Source organism: Petromyzon marinus, chromosome 51 (assembly GCF_048934315.1).
Source record: "Petromyzon marinus isolate PM22_M1 ecotype Great Lakes invasive population chromosome 51, UKy_Petmar_22M1.pri1.0, whole genome shotgun sequence".
NCBI classification, from domain to species: Eukaryota; Metazoa; Chordata; class Hyperoartia; order Petromyzontiformes; family Petromyzontidae; genus Petromyzon; species Petromyzon marinus.
This window is the reverse complement of record NC_133717.1, coordinates 7,329,852-7,344,290: the sequence shown is the minus strand read 5'-3', so window position 1 is coordinate 7,344,290 and position 14,439 is coordinate 7,329,852. Positions and strand designations below refer to the sequence as shown.

At 50.8% G+C, this 14,439-nt stretch overlaps 1 protein-coding gene across 4 annotated transcripts in view; it reads left to right on the top strand.

Annotated features, from left to right (window-relative positions):
* TYR (tyrosinase) overlaps window positions 1–9,208 on the top strand; it is a 39,523-nt gene extending 30,315 nt beyond the window's left edge. For all 4 annotated transcript variants that reach the window (XM_076074931.1, XM_076074933.1, XM_076074932.1 and 1 more), the window contains one exon: window positions 4,754–9,208. In XM_076074931.1, coding sequence (XP_075931046.1) covers window positions 4,754–5,031 — 278 coding nt within the window. In that variant the 3' untranslated portion in view covers window positions 5,032–9,208. The remainder of the gene's footprint in view (window positions 1–4,753) is intronic.
* The last annotated feature ends 5,231 nt before the right edge of the window (window positions 9,209–14,439 follow it).

The following is a 14,439-nucleotide window of genomic DNA, read 5'->3' as shown; positions in this document are numbered from 1 at the left end:
TCGTGTTGATAGTGTTCACCCTCGTGTTCTGTTAGTGAACACCCTCATGTTGTTAGTGTTCACCCTCGTGTTCTGTTAGTGAGCACCCTCGTGTTCTGTTAGTGAGCACCCTCGTGTTCTGTTAGTGTTCACCCTCGTGTTGTTAGTGTTCACCCTCGTGTTGTTAGTGTTCACCCTCGTGTTCTGTTAGTGTTCACCCTCGTGTTCTGTTAGTGAGCACCCTCGTGTTCTGTTAGTGTTCACCCTCGTGTTCTGTTAGTGTTCACCCTCGTGTTCTGTTAGTGAGCACCCTCGTGTTCTGTTAGTGTTCACCCTCGTGTTGTGTCAGTGTTCACCCTCGTGTTGTTAGTGAGCACCCTCGTGTTGTTAGTGTTCACCCTCGTGTTGTTAGTGAGCACCCTCGTGTTCTGTTAGTGAGCACCCTCGTGTTGTTAGTGAGCACCCTCGTGTTCTGTTAGTGTTCACCCTCGTGTTCTTTTAGTGTTCACCCTCGTGTTGTTAGTGAGCACCCTCGTGTTGTTAGTGTTCACCCTCGTGTTCTGTTAGTGTTCACCCTAGTGTTGTTAGTGTTCACCCTCGTGTTCTGTTAGTGTTCACCCTCGTGTTGTTAGTGAGCACCCTCGTGTTCTGTTAGTGTTCACCCTCGTGTTGTGTTAGTGTTCATCCTCGTGTTGTTAGTGTTCACCCTCGTGTTCTGTTAGTGAGCACCCTCGTGTTCTGTTAGTGAGCACCCTCGTGTTCTGTTCCTGTTCACCCTCGTGTTGTTAGTGTTCACCCTCGTGTTCTGTTAGTGTTCACCCTCGTGTTATGTTAGTGAGCACCCTCGTGTTCTGTTAGTGTTCACCCTCGTGTTGTGTTAGTGTTCACCCTCGTGTTGTTAGTGTTCACCCTCGTGTTCTGTTAGTGAACACCGTCGTGTTGTTAGTGTTCACCCTCGTGTTCTGTTATTGTTCACCGTCGTGTTGTTAGTGTTCACCCTCGTGTTGTGTTAGTGTTCACCCTCGTGTTCTGTTAGTGAGCACCCTCGTGTTCTGTTAGTGTTCACCCTCGTGTTCTGTTAGTGAGCACCCTCGTGTTCTGTTAGTGAGCACCCTAGTGTTCTGTTCGTGTTCACCCTCGTGTTCTGTTAGTGAGCACCCTCGTGTTCTGTTAGTGAGCACCCTCGTGTTCTGTTAGTGTTCACCCTCGTGTTCTGTTAGTGTTCACCCTCGTGTTCTGTTAGTGTTCACCCTAGTGTTCTGTTCGTGTTCACCCTCGTGTTCTGTTAGTGAGCACCCTCGTGTTCTGTTAGTGTTCACCCTCGTGTTGTGTTAGTGTTCACCCTCGTGTTGTTAGTGTTCACCCTCGTGTTCTGTTAGTGTTCACCCTCGTGTTCTGTTAGTGAGCACCCTCGTGTTCTGTTAGTGTTCACCCTCGTGTTGTGTTAGTGTTCACCCTCGTGTTGTTAGTGTTCACCCTCGTGTTCTGTTAGTGAACACCGTCGTGTTGTTAGTGTTCACCCTCGTGTTCTGTTATTGTTCACCGTCGTGTTGTTAGTGTTCACCCTCGTGTTGTGTTAGTGTTCACCCTCGTGTTCTGTTAGTGAGCACCCTCGTGTTCTGTTAGTGTTCACCCTCGTGTTCTGTTAGTGAGCACCCTCGTGTTCTGTTAGTGAGCACCCTAGTGTTCTGTTCGTGTTCACCCTCGTGTTCTGTTAGTGAGCACCCTCGTGTTCTGTTAGTGAGCACCCTCGTGTTCTGTTAGTGTTCACCCTCGTGTTCTGTTAGTGTTCACCCTCGTGTTCTGTTAGTGTTCACCCTCGTGTTCTGATAGTGTTCACCCTCGTGTTGTTAGTGTTCACCCTCGTGTTCTGTTAGTGTTCACCCTCGTGTTGTGTTAGTGTTCACCCTCGTGTTGTTAGTGTTCACCCTCGTGTTCTGTTAGTGAACACCGTCGTGTTGTTAGTGTTCACCCTCGTGTTCTGTTATTGTTCACCGTCGTGTTGTTAGTGTTCGCCCTCGTGTTGTGTTAGTGTTCACCCTCGTGTTCTGTTAGTGAGCACCCTCGTGTTCTGTTAGTGTTCACCTTCGTGTTCTGTTAGTGAGCACCCTCGTGTTCTGTTAGTGAGAACCCTAGTGTTCTGTTCGTGTTCACCCTCGTGTTCTGTTAGTGTTCACCCTCGTGTTGTGTTAGTGTTCACCCTCGTGTTGTGTTAGTGTTCACCCTCGTGTTCTGTTAGTGTTCACCCTCGTGTTGTTAGTGTTCACCCTCGTGTTCTGTTAGTGAACACCGTCGTGTTGTTAGTGTTCACCCTCGTGTTCTGTTATTGTTCACCGTCGTGTTGTTAGTGTTCGCCCTCGTGTTGTGTTAGTGTTCACCCTCGTGTTCTGTTAGTGAGCACCCGCGTGTTCTGTTAGTGTTCACCTTCGTGTTCTGTTAGTGAGCACCCTCGTGTTCTGTTAGTGAGAACCCTAGTGTTCTGTTCGTGTTCACCCTCGTGTTCTGTTAGTGTTCACCCTCGTGTTGTGTTAGTGTTCACCCTCGTGTTGTGTTAGTGTTCACCCTCGTGTTCTGTTAGTGTTCACCCTCGTGTTGTTAGTGTTCACCCTCGTGTTCTGTTAGTGAACACCGTCGTGTTGTTAGTGTTCACCCTCGTGTTCTGTTATTGTTCACCGTCGTGTTGTTAGTGTTCGCCCTCGTGTTGTGTTAGTGTTCACCCTCGTGTTCTGTTAGTGAGCACCCTCGTGTTCTGTTAGTGTTCACCTTCGTGTTCTGTTAGTGAGCACCCTCGTGTTCTGTTAGTGAGAACCCTAGTGTTCTGTTCGTGTTCACCCTCGTGTTCTGTTAGTGTTCACCCTCGTGTTGTGTTAGTGTTCACCCTCGTGTTCTGTTAGTGTTCACCCTCGTGTTCTATTAGTGTTCACCCTCGTGTTCTGTTAGTGTTCACCCTCGTGTTCTGTTAGTGAGCACCCTCGTGTTCTGTGAGTGTTCACCCTCGTGTTCTGTTAGTGTTCACCCTAGTGTTCTGTTAGTGTTCACCCTCGTGTTCTGTTAGTGTTCACCCTCGTGTTCTGTTAGTGTTCACCCTCGTGTTCTGTTAGTGTTCACCCTCGTGTTCTGTTAGTGTTCACCCTCGTGTTCTGTTAGCGAGCGGTGCGCGGCACGGCACGACGGAGCGGTCGATTCGGTGGGCCAACACCACGGCCTGCCACGCCCGCCGACGCTGGCTCCCTCGCGGCGATGTTTCCACACCGCGGCAGGCGGTACAAAGACAAAGATCCCCCGTATAGCCTCGGCAGGCTGTCTCCGGCGAGTGCAGCCAGCGAGGCCGGCACGGCACACGAGGGGGCGGGTGAGACAGCACCACGTGCCGCGCCTCTGTCTACCTCGTGGCGATGTTTACACGAAGCACTCGTTTGAGGCTGAGTCGACCTTGGGGAGGCCCATTGCCTGTTCAGGCAATCGTCACCGGCGGCGGCCGTGAACGGGAATCGATCCCAGATCGCCGGTTTCGTAGCGCAGCGTGCGCTAACCACTGCGCCACCGCTCCCCGCGTAATCTATTTTAAATCACCCACTGTGCATTAATGACACCACCTGCACACGCCTAGCCTAGCCGAGATGGTTGTGATGGTGGTGGTGGTGGCTACGCTGCACGTGGCTGCCCGTGAGCCAGCACTGCTGAAGTAGCAGCAGCAGCAGCGAGGGGTTGGTGGATCACCGCACGAATGTTGTGGAACTCCCTGCTGCTGCTTCTTCTTCTTCTTCTACCCGTGGGTGTCGAGGAGGTGCCGTCATGAGGAGGCGATGCAGCGAAGTGTGGACGAATCTCCGTACGGGGATGGAGCGTTGTCGTTGTTGTTGTTATTGTTGTTGTCATTGTTGTTATTGTTGTTGTCGTTGTTGTTGTTGTTATTGTTGTTGTTGTCCCCTCGCGCAAGGCGTGGGATTCCTCCTCCCACGCGGAATAACAATGATGTGCAAAAACCACGACTCGTCATGAAGCGGTTGAAACCACGTGAGAGTAACAACCAATGTAGCAGCAGCAGGAACCCTCGTGACATGAGTCAGCGTGGCTTGTCTGTAGCGAGTGATAACCCACGTGGTAAGACAAGCACGTGGTGCTGGTAGTGGTGGTGGTAGTGGTGCACAATCGCTTCTCGTAAACAACAACAACTCACACCTTCATCATCAACCTCTCCCCCTGCCCCCCCCCACACTTGCCCCGCCCCCCCCCACACTTGCCCCGCCCCCCCCCACACTCGCCGCACCCCCCCACACTTGCCCCCCCACCCCCCACACTTGCCCCACCCCCCACACTTGCCCCACCCCCCACACTTGCCCCACCCCACCCCCCACACTTGCCCCACCCCCCACACTTGCCCCACCCCCCACACTTGCCCCCCCACCCCACACACTTGCCCCCCCCCACCCCCCACACTTGCCCCCCCCACCCCCCACACACTTGCCCCCACCCCCCACACTTGCCCCACCCCCCACACTTGCCCCACCCCCACCCCCCACACTTGCCCCCCCACCCCACACACTTGCCCCCCCCCACCCCCCACACTTGCCCCTCCCACCCCCCACACACTTGCCCCCACCCCCCACACTTGCCCCACCCCCCACACTTGCCCCACCCCCACCCCCCACACTTGCCCCACCCCCACCCCCCACACTTGCCCCCACCCCACACACTTGCCCCCCCCCCCACACTTGCCCCCACCACCCACCCCACACACTTGCCCCCACCCCCCACACTTGCCCCATCGCAGGCGGCGAGGGCTCCTGGTTCACGCGCTTCCAGGTGCAGCTGCAGCAGCTGTGGCCGTGGGTGGTGGGCGCCCTGCTGCTGGGCGCCCTGCTCGCCTCCCTGCTGGGGCTGGGCGCGTGGCGGGCGTGCGGCCTCGGGGGGGCGCCCCGTCAGAGGCCACAGCGCGGCGGCTTCCTCGCCTGGGAGGGCGCCCAGGGCAAGGCGGGGGAGGAGACCCGCAGGTTGCTGGATGGCGTCGAGCCCAACGGGATGCCCGGCTCGTTCCAGACGACGTTCTAGCGGTGGTGCTCGTAGTGGTGGTGGTGGTGGTGGTCATGGTGGTGCTCGTGGTGGTGGTCATGGTGGTGGTGGTGGTGGTCATGGTGGTGCTCGTGGTGGTGGTGGTCATGGTGGTGGTGGTGGTGGTCATGGTGGTGGTGGTGGTGTAAGAGTTGTAGGGCAGACATGGGCAGGAGGCACTGGGTCATGAGTAGGATGTTGCTGGTGGTAGTGGTGGTGATCGTGGTGGTGGTGTTGGTGATGATGATGATCATGGTGGTGGTGTAAGAGTTGTAGGGCAAACGTGGCCAGGGGGCACGGGGTCATGAGCAGGATGTTGCTGCTGCTGGTGGTGATGGTGGTGGTGGTGATGGTGGTGGTGGTGATGGTGGTGATGGTTACCACGATTTCATGGGCCCAGAGTAGAACTTGATTCTGGAAGGTGGTAATATTTGCTGTACAGATTCTCTTCTGTCATCACAATCATGATGAATCATCAATTATCCAACCACCATCCGTCACCCTCATCATCATAGGAGGGCACATGACCCAATGGTATTACCCCAGCGCGTCCTAAATGACGTTCTAGTGGTGGTGGCTGTGAGGCTAGATAGGGGATATTTGCCATTATTCTTTTGGTGGTGGTATGTCCGCAATTTATAGGTGCTGCTCGCTAACAGCACTTGCCCTCGACAGCCTGTGAAGGCTATACGGGGGATCTTTGTTTTCGGTGGTGTCGTAGGAGTTGTACGGGAGACACGGGCAGGACGCGCGGGGCAAAATACCATTGTACGTGTGTGTGTGTATACGTGTGTATACGTGTGTGTATATATATACTGTGTGTGTACGTGTGTGTGTGTACGTGTGTGTGTAGTTTCATAGTTTAGTTTCATAGTTTCATTTATTTGGTATAGCCCTGTGAGCCATTCGGCTCTTGAATCGGGTGCAACCGCAACAAACAAAAAAACAAAAACATGAACAAGAAAACATCTTAAAGTGACTTTGTGCATGTGCAAACAGAAAATCCAGGAAAAAAACATCAAAATATTCCTGAAATAGCACCGTACACCAACGCTGTGTGAAAAAATCCCAGTGGGATACAAGTCAAACAACAACAAGAAAACTTAGATTAAGGCCATCAGTCTCACTCCGTACTACAATAAACAAAACATGGCCAAACCAAAAAACTTTTAGAAATCACCAAAATAAAGCCATAAATGCAATGTAACAGTGATCATAGGAACTGTGACCGAATTTTGAACAATAAACTACATAAATAACATGTAACACCAAACCCTGCATGAGCCACTCCACAAACAATAGGAGCATCAGTCGGAGTATCGCATTTTTCAATGTACCTTTAAGATAATACTTTGCAGCGGTCATCCGGAGCGAAACATTTTATTTTATTTTAGGTCACTAAATAGCAGTGGCAGCTAGGAGTGTACAACTCCTCTAGAACAGTTTTGAGTGAAGATCTCATCGGTAGTGATTCAAGTTGCAGTTTATTGGCAATAGCATTCCAGACCCTGGGGGCATCAATAGCAAAGGCCTTTCATCCGGTCTTTGTACGGCAACGGGGAATGTGAAGCTGGTAAATGAGTGAAGACCTGAGGTCAAATTTGTTCTTTGAAACAGAGAGGAGATCCAGCAGGTAGTCTGCGGATTTTTCTGTAAGTACATCGTGAATAAATAATATCTGGTGTACAAGCCGTCGAACATTAAGAGATGTTAAGTTTGACCCAATGTAGAGATCACAGTGGTGAGTCCTATATGGGCAGTTCAATGCAAATCTTAAGGCCGAGTGATAGATGGAATCAAGCTTCTTCAGTAGAGTACTTGGGGCTGATTTATACACGATGTCACCGTAGTCAAGTAGAGGCAGTATGATAGCTTTTATCAATTCCAAACGGAACATAGGGGGGAAGCAGTGCTTGTGTCGATGATCATTGAACGCTATGATCATTGCACACTATGGTCATTGAACGCTATGATCATTGCACACTATGGTCATTAAACGCTATGATCATTGCACACTATGGTCATTGAACGCTATGATCATTGCACACTATGGTTATTGAACGCTATGATCATTGCACACTATGGTCATTGAACGCTATGATCATTGCACACCATGATCATTGAACGCTATGATCATTGAACGCTATGATCATTGCACACTATGGTCATTGAACGCTATGATCATTGCACACTATGGTCATTGAACGCTATGATCATTGCACACCATGATCATTGAACGCTATGATCATTGAACGCTATGATCATTGCACACTATGGTCATTGAACGCTATGATCATTGCACACTATGGTCATTGAACGCTATGATCATTGAACGCTATGATCATTGCACACTATGGTCATTGAACGCTATAATCATTGCACACTATGGTCATTGAACGCTATGATCATTGCACACCATGATCATTGAACGCTATGATCATTGAACGCTATGATCATTGCACACTATGGTCATTGAACGCTATGATCATTGCACACTATGGTCATTGAACGCTATGATCATTGAACGCTATGATCATTGCACACTATGGTCATTGAACGCTATGATCATTGCACACCATGGTCATTGAACGCTATGATCATTGCACACCATGATCATTGCACACTATGGTCATTGAACGCTATGATCATTGCACACTATGGTCATTGAACGCTATGGTCATTGCACACTATGATCATTGAACGCTATGGTCATTGCACGCGATGGCCAATATAATTACCGGCACAGCCCTTCCGCGCTGTTAGGGCTGGAATCCAGCACCGGACGCGTCGGTTCGAAGCAGACATCGATTCTGATCGTAGATTCTGTCAAAATGTCGTAGGGTAAATTTCTCTATCATCGTCATCAGCATCATCATCAATATTATAGACGCGAATAAATGATCAATAACTCGTCTGTCATGTGTCCTGAGGATTGAACGTGCGATTGAGTCCTGCTGCGTCGGCAGTGACGCATGATCACAAACAACAACAACAACAAAACGTAACACAATCCTCACAAGCACCGTCCTTCAATGACAGATATCGACTGGGCATATGTAAAAAGGAGCTTTATCCAATATGGATTCTCTGATTCTATAAAAGGGTCATTGCCCGTAACGTCACCTATTAATTTCGGTCCCTATTTATGGCTGTGTGATTGTCGAATGTGGTGGAGTCTACTTGTGATTAGGACGCCACGGTGGCTATGAGATGTTAACTACCTCGCCTGGTATACAGGAGGTCGCGGGTTCAATCCCGACCTTGATACCTACTCGATATTTTGAGCGTGCATGTCTCCCTGAACGTGGTGGCGTGTGTTTTTCTCCGGGTCCTCCTTCCACATCATTTCGAATCAACATCCACGCGTTAAGAGCAGTGGTTCTTCTTCACCTGGGGTGCACGCTGCACCCTCCGGAGGTTCTAGACGTGGTCAGATTGTTTTTGAAGGTAAACACAAATTCAACACAACTACTTGACTCTTTGATTCTTTCGTTAAGGTCACGGAGGTATAAAATAAAATAATTCACGACGTTTCGGGCGCAACACAAGCGTGCGTCATCAGGTGGGAAAAGCATGGTCTGCTGCTGATGCAAACTGTGTTGAAACCTTTTTAAAAGAGTCTGCGCCCGAAACGTCGTGATTTATTTTATTTTCTACCTACCACGTGACTTTACCGAAAGAACCAAAGAGTGTGGATTCGTGCAGTCACGAAAGTTTCAAATCAATTCACAACTACTTTGTTTCATCAAACCTACGTGTTTATTAGAATCATACATATTCTTGGTTCTTTCGGTAAAGTCACGTAGAAGGGAAACAATAAAATAAAAATATATATTTTTTATTGTTTTATATTTTTATCATTTTATTGTTTCCCTTCTACGTGGTGACTTTACCGAAAGAACCAAGAATATGAATCCCTGCAGTCACGAAAGCTTTAAATCAGCAATCATACATGTCTTCTTTTTTTTTGTTACGATTCAGATGCAGGGGGAAGCAAGGCTCCAAGTGAAGGTTAAGAACCACTGCTCCAGAGTATTTGGCTGCTACGAATGTCCACGTGATGAGCCCGCTTCGTTGAGCTATCATTTGTGATAGCCGGGCCGCTTCTGGAGAAAGAGAGCGACGGAGCGGCCCAGTGGGCCTGAGGTGGTAAAATAAAATAAGAGGTTTGAGTTTAGATTGTCTCGCTGGGTGAAGTTCTGTGTCCCATGCAAGTACGGCCATCCACTAACGGCCTTCAACCCGGACATCCTCGTAGAAGGACCCAGCCCCCCCCCCCCCCATTGTTTGACCCTCCCCGTCCCCTCTCGACTATCGCCAGTGCTGGAGGGGGGTCAATCACGCGCACACCCAACCCAGTAACCCCCCCCCCCACTCCAAGCTCCATCTCACAACATCGCTCTCACCCCCTGGTGAGCAGCTGACCGTCACGAGCCGATCAGCCCCCCCCTCCCGCCCCTTCATAATCCCCCGTCCCCCCCCCCACCTCCGTCCCCTCCTCCCCCAAAATTCCGCTCCCAGTCACCGCGGCTCCTCTCCCTACCGCTCCCTCCGCGACTACCGCGCGAGACTCGGAGAGCCCCGACATCTCTGAGCGGAACGCAGCGACTCGTCACGACGCCGTCAACTTTCACGGGCCGTGTGCAACGCTTGGACGTCTTTCGCAACCGCGCGGCTAAACGCGTGGCCAGACCGCTGCTCGTCGGCCGGGGGCCAAATCCGCTGCCGGATGAAGGCCTCTCGCCCGGCCGACGCTTGAGAATCGCTCCGTCTCTCCTCGGTGGGGATGCCTCGCGGATCCGTCCGTTGGCTTCCACTCCGTCGCTGCTCTCGAACGCCGGACATCAATGCGACAGGCCGGATGAATGCACCCCCGAATGTCCTCGCCCCACCCGCACATCCGATTAGGATGGGTGGCGACGTGCGGTGCGAAAGAAGTTCCACGCAACAAGGCTTTGTTCTTTTTTTGTTTACGTGCTGTCAGGGAAGGGTCATTGCCCGAAACGTCGCCTATTACAGTGAGGGAAAAAGTATTTGATCCCCTGCTGATTTTGTACGTTTGCCCACTGACAAAGAAATGAGCAGTCTATAATTTAATGGTAGGTTTATTTGAACAGTGAGAGACAGAATAACAACAACAAAAATCCAGAAAAACGCATGTCAAAAATGTTATAAATTGATTTGCATTTTAATGAGGGAAATAAGTATTTGACCCCCTCTCAATCAGAAAGATTTCTGGCTCCCAGGTGTCTTTTATACAGGTAACGAGCTGATATTAGGAGCACACTCTTAAAGGGAGTGCTCCTAATGTCAGCTTGTTACCTGTATAAAAGACACCTGGGAGCCAGAAGCAATCAATCAATCAGATTCCAAACTCTCCACCATGGCCAAGACCAAAGAGCTCTCCAAAGATGTCAGGGACAAGATTGTAGACCTACACAAGGCTGGAATAGGCTACAAGACCATTGCCAAGCAGCTTGGTGAGAAGGTGACAACAGTTGGTGCGATTATTCGCAAATGGAAGAAACACAAAAGAACTGTCAATCTCCCTCGGTCTGGGGCTCCATGCAAGATCTCACCTCGTGGAGTTGCAATGATCATGAGAACGGTGAGGAATCAGCCCAGAACTACACGGGAGGATCTTGTCAATGATCTCAAGGCAGCTGGGACCATAGTCACCAAGAAAACAATTGGTAACACACTACGCCGTGAAGGACTGAAATACTGCAGCGCCCGCAAGGTCCCCCTGCTCAAGAAAGCACATATACATGCCCGTCTGAAGTTTGCCAATGAACATCTGAATGATTCAGAGGACAACTGGGTGAAAATGTTGTGGTCAGATGAGACCAAAATGGAGCTCTTTGGCATCAAGTCAACTCGCCGTGTTTGGAGGAGGAATGCTGCCTATGACCCCAAGAACACCATCCCCACCGTCAAACATGGAGGTGGAAACATTATGCTTTGGGGGTGTTTTTCTGCTAATGGGACAGGACAACTTCACCGCATCAAAGGGACGATGGACGGGGCCATGGACCGTAAAATCTTGGGTGAGAACCTCCTTCCCTCAGCCAGGGCATTGAAAATGGGTCGTGGATGGGTATTCCAGCATGACAATGACCCAAAACACACGGCCAAGGCAACAAAGGAGTGGCTCAAGAAGAAGCACATTAAGGTCCTGGAGTGGCCTAGCCAGTCTCCAGACCTTAATCCCATAGAAAATCTGTGGAGGGAGCTGAAGGTTCGAGTTGCCAAACGTCAGCCTCGAAACCTTAAAGACTTAGAGAAGATCTGCAAAGAGGAGTGGGACAAAATCCCTCCTGAAATGTGTGCAAACCTGGTGGCCAACTACAAGAAACGTCTGACCTCTGTGATTGCCAACAAGGGTTTTGCCACCAAGTACTAAGTCATGTTTTGTAGAATGGTCAAATACTTATTTCCCTCATTAAAATGCAAATCAATTTATAACATTTTTGACATGCGTTTTTCTGGATTTTTTGTTGTTGTTATTCTGTCTCTCACTGTTCAAATAAACCTACCATTAAAATTATAGACTGATCATTTCTTTGTCAGTGGGCAAACGTACAAAATCAGCAGGGGATCAAATACTTTTTTCCCTCACTGTATATATTTGCGACTTTGTCGATGTGTTCTTGTTCAATGGCGGAGCCGGAATTTTCAGGTAGGGGAGGCAACTCCTCCAGCAATGAAAAATGATAGAGGCGTTGCTAGTAAGTAAGGACTTGTTCCTTGCTTTTTATTCGTGTGCGGCGATGGCGCAGCCATCGATCGAGGGTCGAATTCCAACCGCGTTGTGTGATCGGCATCGAGCTCGCTGAAGGTGTTGATGCCTTCAGGGAAGTCGTGGACTGGCTACGCAACTGCGCACAATTCTGAGTCACTTATAACCGCTTTGCCGTCACTTATTGCCAATTATGGACTCAGACTATTGTCCTATCAACTCATAGAGTCCCTGGCACGTAATAATATGCAACACAGTGGCAGTGGGGGTCGCAAAAAACCCCAATGATCCGATCGAAATTAGGGATTTCGATCGTATTATTGGGGGTGCACGTGCCCCCCCCCCCCCCCCCCCACTGGCTCCGCCAGTGTTTTTGTTAATTGCGCTTGAGCATCACGACCCAACGCAGCAGCGGCATCAGAAGCAATCACCTGAGAACGTTTTGAACCTAAAAAAGAAAACGGTTTCTACTCCACTGTCACAGTCCGAACATGACGTCATGTAATGCAAGCACAAAGTTCCCCCGTGTAGCCTCTGACACGCTGTTGGGGCAAGTGTTGTTAGGCAAGCAGCAACCATGCCCGGCCGACCTTTGTCTCCCCCAGTGCTACTGTTTACACATCGCACCAGGTACCTATCCAAGGTGGAGTCGAACCACGGAGGAGACCCAGGGCCGGTTCCAATATTCGCCACCGTAATTGATTGCGATCGGGAATGGAACTCGGGTCGCTCAAACCACTGCACTGCAGCTCCCCCTGCAAAGACAAAGACTCCCCGTATGGACTTAACAAATTGTAGGGGCAAGTGCTTTTAGGAAGCACCGATGAAGGCCGGCACGGCATACGATTGGGGTGGGTGGACCACACCACGCCCAGCCGCCTCTGTCTCCTTCCCGGCGATATATATGTTAAACTTCTTTCGCACCGTGCTTTGCCAACAGTCCTAATCGGAGGTGCTGGGGATGATTTACACACCGCACCAGTTACTCACTTTGATGCTGAGTCGACCTAGGGGAGGCCCAGCACCGGTTCAAATAATGGTCACTGGTGTTGGCCATGAGCAGAAATCGAATTCGTATTGCCACATCGACACAGTGTCTGTTTGGGCTGTTGTTGTTGCTGTTGTTATTTTAACACAGTCGCTGAGCACAGGCCCCCAGGGCCCAACGTTGGGCCAACGTTGGTCTCCAACGTTCCACGTCGACTGGGTAACAGCCACGCGAGGCAGTGCGTTACCACCACGTGTCCTCTCGCGCTACACCACGTGTCCTCTCGCGCTACACCACGTGCCCTCTCGCGCTACCACCACGTGTCCTCTCGCGTTACCACCACGTGCCCTCTCGCGCAAGCCTTGGGGATTCACTCCGCGAGCTCTGGCGTCCTCGATCCCACCTGGATAATTATAATAAATAATTACAAACGCAACTCATCGTCATTAATTGGCCGAACATCTTCAAATAAAAAAACACACTGTGGCGGCAGTAAGACACCCCCCCGCCCCAAATGCCGTTCGACTCAGCGTGGCCGTATCCTGGATGAATCAATTTAAAGCAAAGTCACAGTTAATTGCCATTAATTGCATTGTTATTACGACGCACTCACGCGCGCCGCCTTGCAACACAACGGGCGCCGCGCGTGTTCCCGTCAGCGTGCAATGTTCCACTCCGCCTGGACACGCGGGGAAATACCCCGGGCAACGTGGTAGGAGAGACAATGACAAAGACCCCCCCCCCCCCCCCCGCGTATAGCTCGACGTCCTATTGGGGGGCAAGTGCTGTTTTTCGAGCACCTCTGAAAGCCAGCACGGCACACGAAAGGGCTGCGTTGACCAGCAGTGGCGATGTTTGCACACCGCACCAGGTACTCATTTGAGGCTGAGTCGACCTAGAGGAAGCCCATAACCGTTCAGATAATCGTCACTGGTGTTGGCCGTGAGCGGGAATCGAACCCGGGTCGCCGGGTTCATAGCGCAGCGCGCTAACCGCTACACCACCGCTCACCGCACGCACGCATGCGCGGTGCCCGCAGTGGAAACACGGAGTGGATCCAACGGATTGGACTGAGAGAATACGCCCGGAGCATGTAGCGCGATCCTGATCCGACAAAAATTTTGCCGAGCCCGGTTTTACTGCCAGCTGGCTCGCTTGTGATTTGTATTACATGAGACGGATATGAATCTACGCCGAGCAACCAAGGTCATCTGAGCTCGCTGTATATTTCGAAATACAATTATCATCATCATAATCAGCCACGGCCAACAGACCTTTGCTGGCTGAAGGCCGTCTCAATCTCGCACGACCCTGGCTCATCATCATCAGCCGCCTCCGCATCCCGCGTTCCATTCCTTGTCTGCCGCTCCGGTGGTTCTTCAAGGGACTGCTTCGTGACGCCGTTTATAAAGGAGTCACCGTCTCGTGTGCGTCACGCAGAGCATTTCGGCTCTTGAAATATTGATTGACTGGGTTGTTTGGGGGTCGCCTGCGTCGCCCCCCCCCCCCCAACAACCTCGTATTCATCATAGAAAGACAGATAAAGTAGTGCGCTTACCAACGTGATGGGACGTCTGTGCTTGCGACTTGTTGATTGTGTAGCGTGTGCGGGGAGAATGAGGAATTGTCATCGTCAATGCAGAACAAATGGCAAAGTCGTGTCGGTTGGGGACCAATTCGA